General features: G+C 42.3%; 1 protein-coding gene across 4 annotated transcripts in view; it reads left to right on the top strand.

The window, feature by feature from the left end:
* Positions 1-12144, top strand: part of PTCH1 (patched 1) — a 61680-nt gene that overhangs the window by 23884 nt on the left and 25652 nt on the right. For 3 of the 4 annotated variants that reach the window (XM_040245185.1, XM_040245200.1, XM_040245210.1), the window contains 9 exons: positions 455-524; positions 618-709; positions 2391-2589; positions 2879-3000; positions 3809-3956; positions 4794-4925; positions 5354-5509; positions 6178-6276; positions 6781-6906. In XM_040245185.1, the coding sequence (XP_040101119.1) occupies positions 455-524; positions 618-709; positions 2391-2589; positions 2879-3000; positions 3809-3956; positions 4794-4925; positions 5354-5509; positions 6178-6276; positions 6781-6906 (1144 nt within the window). The remainder of the gene's footprint in view (positions 1-454; positions 525-617; positions 710-2390; positions 2590-2878; positions 3001-3808; positions 3957-4793; positions 4926-5353; positions 5510-6177; positions 6277-6780; positions 6907-12144) is intronic. The other variant, XM_040245194.1, reaches the window with a different exon arrangement.

The raw sequence follows: 12144 nt of genomic DNA, 5'->3' as shown, positions 1-12144 counted from the left end.
ACATTATCGTGGACTGCAGCAGGACAGGCTTCTCTGTCCATCATCTATTCCCAGAGCTTGCTCATCCAGTCAATGAACTTCACTAATTTAGTCCCCACCTATTTTGAATTTCTGACAATTCAGGTCTGAATTATCTGCCCCAAAGTTGTTTAATGTATGTGGGAAAGCAGGTTAATGGTGTAAACAAGATTATTGGGAGAACACTTAAGAAAACAAGACTTTTCAAGTACTTTGGTAGCATTCATTTACATAAACACCCCACATGTTAATTACAGTTGTGTATTATCTATTCATTAAAGTAAGCTTGTTGAATCTGTTTGGCAAAGCTCTGCTCATTTTGACAGATACTGAAAAGTGATCAAAATTGGAGTTCTTTCTGTACATTCTGTAGTTCTGATTTTGCACAGATTTCCTTTATTACAAGAAATAGTTGTCTCTGCTTTTTATTTTATAGACAGTGGAAATTGGAACATTTGTGTTATAAATCTGGAGAACTTATCACAGAAACAGGTTACATGGATCAGGTATGTATTTTCTTTTTGTTTGCAAAAAATTCTCAAATAGCCCAGTAGTATACATTAGCATAATGCATGCCCTGTTTTTTTCAACTTTGACAGATAATAGAGTATCTTTACCCTTGTTTAATTATTACACCTTTGGACTGCTTCTGGGAAGGGGCGAAGTTACAGTCTGGGACGGCATACCTACTGTAAGTGTGTGATCTTATTTTCTGATCTCTGTGATTTCTAAACCCTAGAATCTTTCTCATGTTACTTTATCATTGCTTATTCTATTTTAGTTTCGAATAAAAAATAAAAACATTGAAATTCCATGTGCATGTTTTGAGTGAATAGCTGGGGGAGAGGGCAGAATGTTTTTCCTCTTTTCAAAAAAGTTCTGTAGGCATTAAATTTCATTCACTTTTACCAGCCTATTTATATGCAAATAAAATGCAAATTATTTCAGAGTATGTGTGATTTTTAACTCTTTAAAATGTTTGCAGTTTTGCAGACCTAGCATTTACATAGGTTTAGCTTATTTTTTAAGGAGAGAATTTATTAGTGGGTTCATGTTAAAGGTTAAGATCTTCCTGTTAAGTGAAATGCTAACCTTTCTTTGGATCACATTAATGACATTTAAGAGAGAAACCTACTATCTTTGAAGGCCATGGTAAGGGAGGTTTCACAGTTGAATATTATGTATACCACATCATTTGAGGAATAATTGTTAATTAATGTAGACATTTTCAGTTAATTATGCAAGAGTTAGTGCTTGGGTTATTGTTTCTCTTCTAGCTTGCACATATCTGCAAAAGCAATTTGCAGTGGCCATACCCTGACCTTCAGTGTACAGTTTTAGATGGGAAATAAGGGGTTTTATGTTTTCTGGTTGGGAGATTCTGAATAATGACTTCAGCCTGGTTGAGCAGCTACAGTGTGGTTTGAACCACATAACAGGCAGCCAAAAGCCTTTCTGGTCTGTCAACAGCACAAATTCAAAAGTGAGTGTGGAGGGAAGTGTCCTTCATGGCGGTGATGGCAGAGGCAGCAGGGGTCTTGTGGGGTTGACTGCTGGGCTGTCAGAGAGCACTCATAAGTATGGGATTATTAAAGGTAATGGAGATCAAATATTTTTATTGATGACATTTACAAAGCATTTATTAGGCTGGCAAATGCTAATTTGACTTTGTGATTTCCTCCCCACCTTCCCTCCCCCCTGAATTTTGGGTCTCAGTCTTCTGCTTCGGAGCACCCATTTGGCTAATTTTGTTTTTAGGTATTAAATATCCTGTATAAGCAAGTAAAGATTCTTTAATGTTTTTGTTAATTTATAAGCTTTCTGCTTGCCATGTCCATTCATGAATTATTTTCCCAATATAGGTTTGCATATAGGGATACTGGAAAGGAGGATTCCCTGGTAGCTTAGCTGATAAAGCATCCACCTGCAATGCAAGAGACCCCGGTTCAATTCCTGGGTCGGGAAGTTTACCTGGAAAAGGGATAGGCTACCCACTCCAGTGTTCTTGGGCTTCCCTGGTGGCTCTGCCCATAAAGAATCCGCCTGCAATGGGAGATACCTGGGTTCCATCCCCTGGAGGAGGGCATGGCAACCCACTCCGGTATTCTTGCTTGGAGAATCTCCATAGACAAAGGAGCCTGGAGGGCTGCAGTCCATAGGATCACAAAGAGTTGGATACGACTGAGTGACTAAGCACAGCATAGCAGCATACTGAAAAGGAGCATTTCATTTTTGTTCCAGGGTCCCAGAATTACAGTTGTATCCCCACAAAGCATCGTACAATCCAGATGTAATCTGGATTCAGTCTGGTTATTTTACTCTGGGCTTAGAAGCCTCTTTTTCATTGTCTCACCTCCTAATTTCTTTCACAGAGGTAAGCCTCCTTTGCAGTGGACAAACTTTGACCCTTTGGAATTCCTAGAAGAGTTAAAGAAAATAAACTATCAAGTGGACAGCTGGGAGGAAATGCTGAATAAGGCTGAAGTTGGTCATGGTTACATGGACCGGCCCTGCCTCAATCCAGCTGATCCAGACTGTCCCGCCACAGCCCCCAACAAAAATACAACCAAAGTAAGTACAGCCATTGCGTTCTCCTCAGGAGAGGGAGGGAGAAAAACTTGATATTTGCCCCCATTTTTAGTTCTCTTGTTTTTAAGATTTTGCTCTCAACTTTTTTGGTCTGTGGAACTAAGTTTGTTTAAAGAGCTAAATTTTGCTGTAAGATTTGCCATACGCCTCTCATTAGCCTTGTTATTAATGTTCTCACTGAAACAAACAAGCCCTTAATGCACTGGATTTTAACAAGGCATGTGACCTGCCTACTAATTCCTGTAATTATGTGGCTGTCTTTTTATTTCAGCCTCTTGATATGGCCCTTGTTTTGAATGGTGGGTGTCATGGATTATCCAGAAAGTATATGCACTGGCAGGAGGAACTGATTGTGGGTGGCACGGTGAAGAACAGCACTGGGAAGCTTGTCAGGTAATCCAGCACGGAAGACCCAAGCCGCCTGCTCTCTCCTCAGAAACCACTTCTCTTCTGACATCTGCAAGTGTGTTTGTATTAATACTTAACTGTTATCCTAGCTAGCTGGCCGGTGTCATCGAATATTAGAAAATAATAGTGACCAGACCAGCTCAAAAAATCACCTTCTGGGGAACTTTTCAAAAACAGGTTTATCATTTTCCTCAAGACCATAGTGAGTGAGTGTAGAGTTTTAGAAGATCTACCTACTATGTACAAAATTGGGGAAAAGATAAAGTAGGCAAGAGGGATTGGTCATACCATGTGGAGTTAAGTGATACAAGCTGAACTCTGTCACAGACTGTTAAAAGGAAAGACCAACAACTGACGGCTAAAGGAGAATTATCCTCTGTGCACTTGTGGACTCCGCTCCGTCAAGTGTCAGGCACTCCGTCTGAGATTTCTCCCTCGAGAGAGCCGTCGTCTGGGATTTCTGCACAAGCAAGCATGCAACGCTGAGCCCAGCATATCTGGTCAAGCTATCTACTCCCCTACCCTTCCTGTTTCGTTGAATAGAAACTGAGAAAGGAAATTGCCTATTAATTTAATTTGGGGGTGTATCTGTAAAAGGTTTGTAAGGTTACACCTTTAATATGGTACATCAATCTATTAAATAAAATAACCATCCAGGTCCCATTTTAATGGAAACATGTGCTCACGTAGGACTGGATGGCTGCGGTGAGTCAAGGGTGCTGGGTGGGGATTTTGCACAGTGAGAGCTGCTCTCCGGGGACGCTCATGTTGTGGCTTTTCCACCCCATCACAGTGCCCATGCTCTGCAGACCATGTTTCAGTTAATGACTCCCAAGCAAATGTATGAACACTTCAAGGGTTATGAGTATGTCTCGCACATCAACTGGAATGAGGACAAGGCAGCGGCCATCCTGGAGGCTTGGCAGAGGACGTATGTGGAGGTAAACGGCTGGTGTTCTGATGCCCGTTGAATCTTAGCACAGTCCCCTTAGTTACTAAGTACTTTATTTTCATGTTTTTTAAAACATTGTTTACGTTCTCATTTATTTTCATGGTAGATTGTAATTCTGGGAATCTGGTGTGATGAGAACTTTTTCCTTTTCTTTCTACTGAAAAATCTTCCTATCTGGGTGATGCTAATTCTAACTGCAATGCCCTGAAACATTGTGAGGAACCAGTTGTGAACCCCAGAGCTGAGGCATAACAGAGTTTAAAAAAACACTTGGTTAGCAAGAAAAGGTGTCTGGAAAACATTAGCAAGGCATAGAATCTGTTCACAGCTGCAGTCCCCTTGGTTAGGTCATGTGACAGGAGCTGGCCTTTGTTTCCCAAGCAGTGACCTCCACTGAGCTGCATGTGACCTTTTAAAAGTGGCCAGCAAAATGAAAGGGGTGGGGGGAGGAGTGCCCATAAGAATGAGTTGTTTTGGATTAGGGAGGAACTGATGGACCCCCAGATCAGTTGTGGAGTTATGGAGAGGAGAATAGCAGTCTCAGACGCAGAGTAAATAGTGCTCTCAGAGTGAACTTCAGTCACACAGGCTCACTGGCTTACTGCAGCGCCATGTTCTCACTTGATTAGCAGTAGCCTTCACTGTCTTGGGCCCAGGTCATTTCATGTTAATTCAAGTCCAAATACCAATCCTGTAGAACTCTTTTTAAGGCATCCAGAAGTAGTGGAGGTTAGGCAAAGGGGACATGTCACTTGAAGTCCGTGCTGTTGAAGCTCATTGCAGCTTAAATCCCATCTGGGAATTTGTCCTTGCGTTGTGACCACAGGTGGTTCATCAGAGTGTTGCTCAGAACTCCACTCAGAAGGTGCTTTCCTTTACCACAACAACCCTGGATGACATCCTCAAGTCCTTCTCTGATGTCAGCGTCATCCGAGTGGCCAGCGGCTATTTACTGATGGTAACACACAGTCGATTCACTTCTTCGGGGGAGGAGGGGGTTGGTTTTGTTTCTCAGTTTTTACCTTTTCATGACTGCCCCTGCTTTTTAACTGCTCTTAACACACACGTGCATCCAAGACAGTGAGAGCTCGGCTTCATAACGGTTTAAAAAGTGGTCATGTAAAGCATTTATTACCATTTGCAGTTTGCCCATCTTTGACTTGTATCATTTTGTGTGATGTCTGTAATGTAAATTTTTGTTGTTGTTGGGATTTAATAAGTTCTACCTTTTGATTTGGGGTGATGGGTGGGGGAAAACATTAGAATCTTTATACATTCTAATGTTTGGCTTTTGTTTTGTGTCTCCCCCTTCCTCTCCCCCCTCCTCCAATTCCCCTTCATTCCTTCACCTCCCCCCAACCCCTGCCCCAACTGTTCTGCTTGCAGCTTGCCTATGCCTGTTTAACCATGCTGCGCTGGGACTGCTCCAAGTCCCAGGGTGCCGTGGGGCTGGCTGGCGTCCTGTTGGTTGCACTGTCAGTGGCTGCAGGATTGGGCCTGTGCTCATTGATCGGGATTTCCTTTAATGCTGCAACAACTCAGGTACTAAAGGAGCCATCGTCCACTGTTCATTGACAAACACCCCTCTCCAGGCTTGGCCTAGTTGGCCTCCTGTGTGTCCGTATCACCTATAGGGTCTTCAGGCTTTTTTCGCTTGGATGCCTCGTTCCTCAGAGAGTGCTGTCTCTAAATAGACCACTTGACAGTGGGCAGGTCTGAATGGGCTTGTTGATTAGTCAGAGATGCCTCATTTATCAGTGGAATTTATATTGTATATTCGAGCAGTGGGTTTTCATCTTGAATGTGCATTAGCATCACCTGGAGGGCTTGTGCAACCTAATTGCTGGGCCCCATCACCAGAATTTCTAATGCAGCCCATCTAGGGTAGGGGCGGCTAGCCAGCTCCTATCAGTGCTGGTCTAGGGCTCACGCTCTGAGAACCACTGCTTTAAATGAGTTAGATTCTGTTTCATTTATTAACTTAAAAAATTATTATACATGGAACTTAGTAATGTACAAGATCTACTATGAGCTACAACTTCTACATATGGGGATTTAACTATCAGATAAAAGTAAAATTTTCACAAGTTCATGTAAGCTGTCCTTTGGGCACCTACTAGGGGTGCTGGTGGCAATGTTTTAAATAGCTTTAGGATTCTCAGAATTGGACCTCATTTGTCTAATGTCACTGTGCTGTGTTTCCACTACAGGTTTTGCCATTTCTTGCTCTTGGCGTTGGTGTGGATGATGTCTTTCTTCTGGCGCATGCATTTAGTGAAACGGGACAGAATAAAAGAATTCCTTTTGAGGTAATTAATAGAAAATAAAAGAAGAAAGCTTTGAGGAAAGCAGAAATCCCTCTGTGTTCCTTGAGTGTTTGTCCTTTCCCTTTTCTCAGTCTGGCCCAGTAACTATTTCAGTCCCAAGTCAGAAGATACATTACTGCCTGTAAATAAGTAAGTTAGAAGAATCTTAGGACACTTGTTCCAGAGTGCACATTTGTTTCTTTGAGTTTTTGGGTCACCTTATTCTCATTTCCCCTTGCCCCTTTTTAATCATATTAAAAATTTACTCAAATCATTATCTTGCAGTGTTGTGCTTTGGGTAGAAATGACCATGAACAACACATGCCTATAGATAGATAGGTTTTCATGGTTGGTGTTAGAGAGAAAGGCAGAGATGTCCCCTCACATAAGCATTGTAAAATACTAGTTCTCTTGTTTTGCCACTTCCTTGAATTGTTAATTGCTCAGACAACCTGCTGTCTGAGGCCCCACCTCGCAGCTCCCTGCACTGTGGTTTCTCTTTCTCAGGACAGGACCGGGGAGTGCCTCAAGCGCACGGGAGCCAGCGTGGCTCTCACCTCCATCAGCAACGTCGCAGCCTTCTTCATGGCCGCGCTGATCCCAGTTCCCGCGCTGCGGGCCTTCTCCCTGCAGGTGCGTCTCCAGGGACCGGGTCTGCGAGCACTGTGCTCACAGCCAGCCTCCCACATCTCCTTTTCTCCACTGATGTGCTTACGGTTTTACCGCCATGAATTAAAGAAGCAGGCCAGCGTTTGGGGCTCTCTTTTCTGGGGGTGGATGCTTCTTTAAACAGTGACGCTGGCACTCCCTTTGAGACAAAGTTCTCGGGTTCTTTCTTTTCCTTTCAAGCCCTGAGGCTTAGGCATCCTCGTAACCGATTGCCTTAGGGAGTTTCCCTTTTCTTTAGAGTTAAACTAAAATGGTACCAGGCCACTCTGTGTGGGACGCCTAGAGGCCCCTGCTGCAGATGAGCAGGAGTCCTTGGATTGGTCCCTGGTACAGCCAGGTCTTAATCACCCCTGCTTCTAAATTCTGTGCTCGACTGCCCTCCCCTGCCGGCCACCCTCTCTTGATTTCCCTGAATGAAAGTGGAGATAGTATTAGTCACTAAGTCTTGTTTTACTCTCTGTGACCCTGTGGACTGTAGCCCGCCAGCTCCTCTGTCCATGGGATTCTCCAGGCAAGAATACTGGAGTGGGTAGCCATGCCCTCCTCCGGGAGATCTTCCTGACCCAGGGATTGAACCTGGGTCTCCTGCATTGCGAACAGATTCTTCACCTTCTGAGCCACCAGGAAAGCCCTGATTTCCCTAAAGCAACCCCCAACACAAAGCCACTGCACAAAGCAGACTCAGACATGGGATGAGGCTGCAGTGTAGCCCAGGCTAGGCAAGAACATAACACTGAGCGTGAGATACTTCACCAGGTGAGGAGGTACCGGCCAGTCTCCGCCTGGGGGAGCTCCTTAGTCCCTTGTTTGCTACCTTTCCTCCCTTGGTTCCCCCCACAGTCTCTCCTGGTCTCTCTTCTCTTTCCTTATGGTTCCCTACCCCATTCTCAAGCTGCCCCCCAAAACTCAGAATTCCTCTCCCTTTCTTATGCAAGTTTGTCCCTCTTTGTTCTGCTCCTTCCAAACCAGGCCCTTTCACACCTAGAGGCCTCTGAGATATTGTGCCAAGGAGCCATCTGAGTTGTAAGAATGAAGAGTTCCCTCAACTGGGGATGCAGCTATGGTATGGGCATTGCTCTTCAGCTGCTTGAAATTCATGGGACATCCTGAAATTGGTCAACACAGCAGATAAAGAAGGCTACTTGACCAGTTTGTGACATGGTCTTCCTCAAGGATATTATTGAGGTTTTGTGAATTAAATTCGAATTTTAAAGCTTCAGCTGTTGTCCAAAAAAGATTAAAGCAGTGACTTTCCTTTCTCTCTGTGTCTTACAATGCAATAGTAACTCATGAGATGGCCAGGTTTTTAAAGCAAACATTTTGTTGCCACTTTTTAAACTTTTGTTACATCCATCCAGCTTTATTCATGCTGCTTTGCTCCTTTTAATCACCAAAAGGTTCTAAGGATTGTGACCAGGAGAAGAAATCGACAAATCATAGATTAGGTTTATATGTGTATTTTTATTAACATACTCAGCTCTTTTATAACCTTCTGATATGAATCTTGTTTCACTAATCACCTATATAGGACTAAGCAACTAGTGATCTTACTAGATGTGGACACTACACTTGTTTAATATTTGGTGTAAAATTCTGTGCCCATCACTATGACCACCAGAACCCCCCAAAGAGAAATACTAAAAAAGGTTCTTTAAGTTTTTATTATAAATACATAAAAAATAGAAGTAGTGAGGAATAAATGAAATCTAAAAGTGGGACCAAAATTCAAGGAAAATGAAAACATATATAACTGCTCAGTAATACGAAAGGTAAATAACAGATGCCCACTAATTATGAATTTTTCTGGTACAGCTAAAGTTGTAGGATGCCTTTTGCACAGGCATACATGTATGCAGCATCCGTTGAGAGCCTGCTTTTGTCTTGTATACAGCAGATTCTGGCACTGAGAAATTGCTCTAGAGTCTTTAAACAGTGGGCCCCTCCCTCTTGCCTCTGTCCTTCTCTGCCTGCTTTTTCCCTCGCTGTTCTGGCTGCCTCACACTCCTTCTTTTCTTCTTGTCCCTCTCTCTCATTTTCTCCTGTTCTCTCTCAGTACAAACTGATGATTCATCAAGGCATACTCTCCTTTAATGATACCTATGGTGTGGTGGTCTGAAAAGCTACATGAGTTTTCCTTTCGTCTTTTAGAAAATCCAGTTCGCTAAGTTCTCCTAAGGTAAGCACCTTACTGAGATGAATTGAATGCTGTTGGTTTTGCACTTCTATTCCAGGGTACTGGAGTATCTAGAAAATTGCATCTACAGCTTCTAGGAATCTTCATTTATTAAAAAATGACCTCCTGTGATACTGGTTCATTCTCTGTTAAAAAAAAAAAAAAGGATGGAAAATGTAAGGGAAAAAAGCATGCCATGATTTTTGCAGTAGCCATCAGAAATTTTATGCTTGGTTCCCTTTAAAATGTATTGACATTTGAAGTCGACCATTATATAATTTCTCTTTCCTTTAGTAACCATGTTAAGTTGAAAGTTTGGTTATTCATTTGTATTTATTTGTATTTTCAGGATGCTATAGGTTAAGCATCTAAAGAGATGTATCCAAAACAGTTCTGTCCAGTAATAAACTGACATTTAGAATTTTTCCCTGTCAAGTTTTTTCAATTGTGTAACCTTGTCAAAATAAATAGATTTTTTTTCCCAAAGAAACCTCTGTGTCAGTCTTCACCATCTGTCCAAATGCCACCTCTATACCAGAAAGCAGTGGCACTGTCTATAATTCTTTTAGAACCAATGCCGTGCACCAGGGTTTTGCTGATAACTGGTATTTGTTCTTCAATGAAAACTCCCGAAACAGGATGCCTTATTGTTCCAGATGGTAAGAGGGTTTAGATGAGGGCCCCTCTAGGCAGGCCAATTCCTCTCTGATCTGCAAGTGTCTCAGTGGGGCCACCCATAGATGCTTTACAGGGGAATGGGACATTTCCTTTAAACACAGCAATTAGAATTGATTGATGGTATAAAATCATCCCCTGAAAAGCTGGTATAAAATCAGCTTTTCAGATTTACCTAAAATTTCTTAAACTGCTCTTTGCTCTAGTGGTGACACTCCTTTCTTACTGAGAAATTCTTGCTAGCTGTTATTACCATTTCGGTGCTCTTTAGAGGATATTGGAGTTCTACTACTTTCTTGTCAGAAAATACCCTGCTTGTGTATTTAATAAGCTGTTGGACAATAAGTTGAGATGGGAGACCACCTTGGGTTTCTTCTTTCATTGCTCCATTTCTACCACAAAGAGACCAAGCAAGATACCCATCACATTTCTTGGATGGATGAGGCTGGTATCAGATACATCCCCCATCCACTGCAGAAAGCATCTGTGTTGTTCTGGCCACAACATCTGGGCCACCTGTATACATGTTCGTGTATATGAACTTTTTGCACAGTCTCTGCTCCCATCCCTAGGAACTTGTATTCAAAATGAGATGCCCAGAGTTTCTTATTGTATTATACTCCTGATCTAAGCATGACTGTAATAAAAAGAGAAGCTGAAAGGATCCAACCCCCAAGGTTGAGGTTTCCTGGAAAACCCTTGAGAATCAGACCCATTCTCCCTCTGTTCTGATTGGTCAGGAATCCTACCCGTGCTACCCCCCCCACCCCCCCACCCCACTGGTCACCATGTCTGTCCCTGGAGACAGACACATCAAGCCTGAGTCTGAGTCCAATTTACTGGGAACCTCAGGTAGGTGGCCTTCCTCTGCACCAATGGTCTTTATTATAACAGGGATGACAGCAGTACTAATGTCCACCTCCTGGTTGCAGCAGGAATCAGATGGATCCTGTGTAACTTGGCTACCTGACCTCCCAAAATTCCTGCCCCTTTCTCTAACTCTTAACAGAATTTTAAACTTAGCAGTGCTTCATAGCTCCTAATCTCAGACACCACCTATTGAATTTCCTCTGCACATCCTTCCTCCCTGGTTTTCCCAAAATCCTTTTTTGTCTTCTCCATCTCCCAAGAAACCTTTCTTGACCACCCCCATGTGTACCCCCAACTGCTTGTTCCCCCTCCTCTGAGCCACTCAGGAACTCTGGCCTGCTTTTATTACTGCATTTATCAGCCTAAACTGTAATTTGTTTCTAGCTGTGTCTTTCCTTGAGAATACGATTTTTGTCTTATTTATCTTTGTGTCTTCCATACCTAATATGGAGACCTGACTTTTTAAATTATTTGCCTGTTAGATTAACCCTCTAGTCAAAATAGTGAGTTGCTTGTAACACATTAGATAGGTCTTTAAAATACCTTATCACAGTGGCCGGTTAACATGTTTCATATATTTTGAGTTGATGAGGAGTTTTCAAGGCAGATTAAAAAGAGAGGGATTGGGTCATTTTTAGGAGATTCTTGGTTATTTTTTGGTTTTGTAGACTGGACAGAGTGTTAATCACTGAAAAGCATCTCTCCAAAACTTGAGCTTGCATTTCACCTCAAGCATAAATTCAAAAATTACTATCCAAAGACATTTGCGAAGTTCTCTGATATTGTTTCATACCACTTACCAGCAAGTTTTCTTTTCTCACCCTGAGACATTTACCCAGTTTGAGATGGTTTTACAACTAAGCAGTTCTTTGAAAAACCTTGTAAGAGGTTTTATTTTTCAAGCAAATTTCTGGTGATTTCTTGGTTGCTTAGCATTCCACTTGCATTTTTTCACTGTGCTCCTTCTTTCCATGCCTTTCTGAATGGGAGAGCCTTTCAACTGTCCTCTGTTGACTTTCCCTTATTAACAGCCCAATTGTATAATTTTTACTAGGTCAGCAGGACACTTGCCAAAGCACTACAGAATCTAGCCCCATGTTTATTCTAGGTTATGGAGTGACTTTTGAATCTGTACTTATTTATTCTGCACACTAGAGTCACACACAGGAATTTCTGCTTAACTCTCCTTGACCTTTTATGTTACTGTGCTCACACACCGCCCCCCCCAGGCTACTCCAGAGGCTATTTGGAATGTGCCTATTAAAAACCTCAGGGGATGTGTTTGAAATTTTATTTCATGTTTTAAAGGTGACATTTTGATATACTTGATCCACTTCATATATAAAATTTCTAAGTGTAAAACCAGGGCTGAGTGAACTCTTAGGAGCATTCTAAGAGGAAAATGTTTCTTTTTGTCTTAAAGTAAAATGTCAAGTATATTCTTTGTTCTGCCTTTGTCAGTTTGGTTTGGTTAGGTTGCTAGA

Source organism: Oryx dammah, unplaced genomic scaffold (genome assembly GCF_014754425.2).
Source record: "Oryx dammah isolate SB20612 unplaced genomic scaffold, SCBI_Odam_1.1 HiC_scaffold_1, whole genome shotgun sequence".
NCBI classification, from domain to species: Eukaryota; Metazoa; Chordata; class Mammalia; order Artiodactyla; family Bovidae; genus Oryx; species Oryx dammah.
The sequence above is the reverse complement of the archived record's forward strand: the minus strand, read 5'-3'. Positions and strand labels throughout refer to the sequence as shown.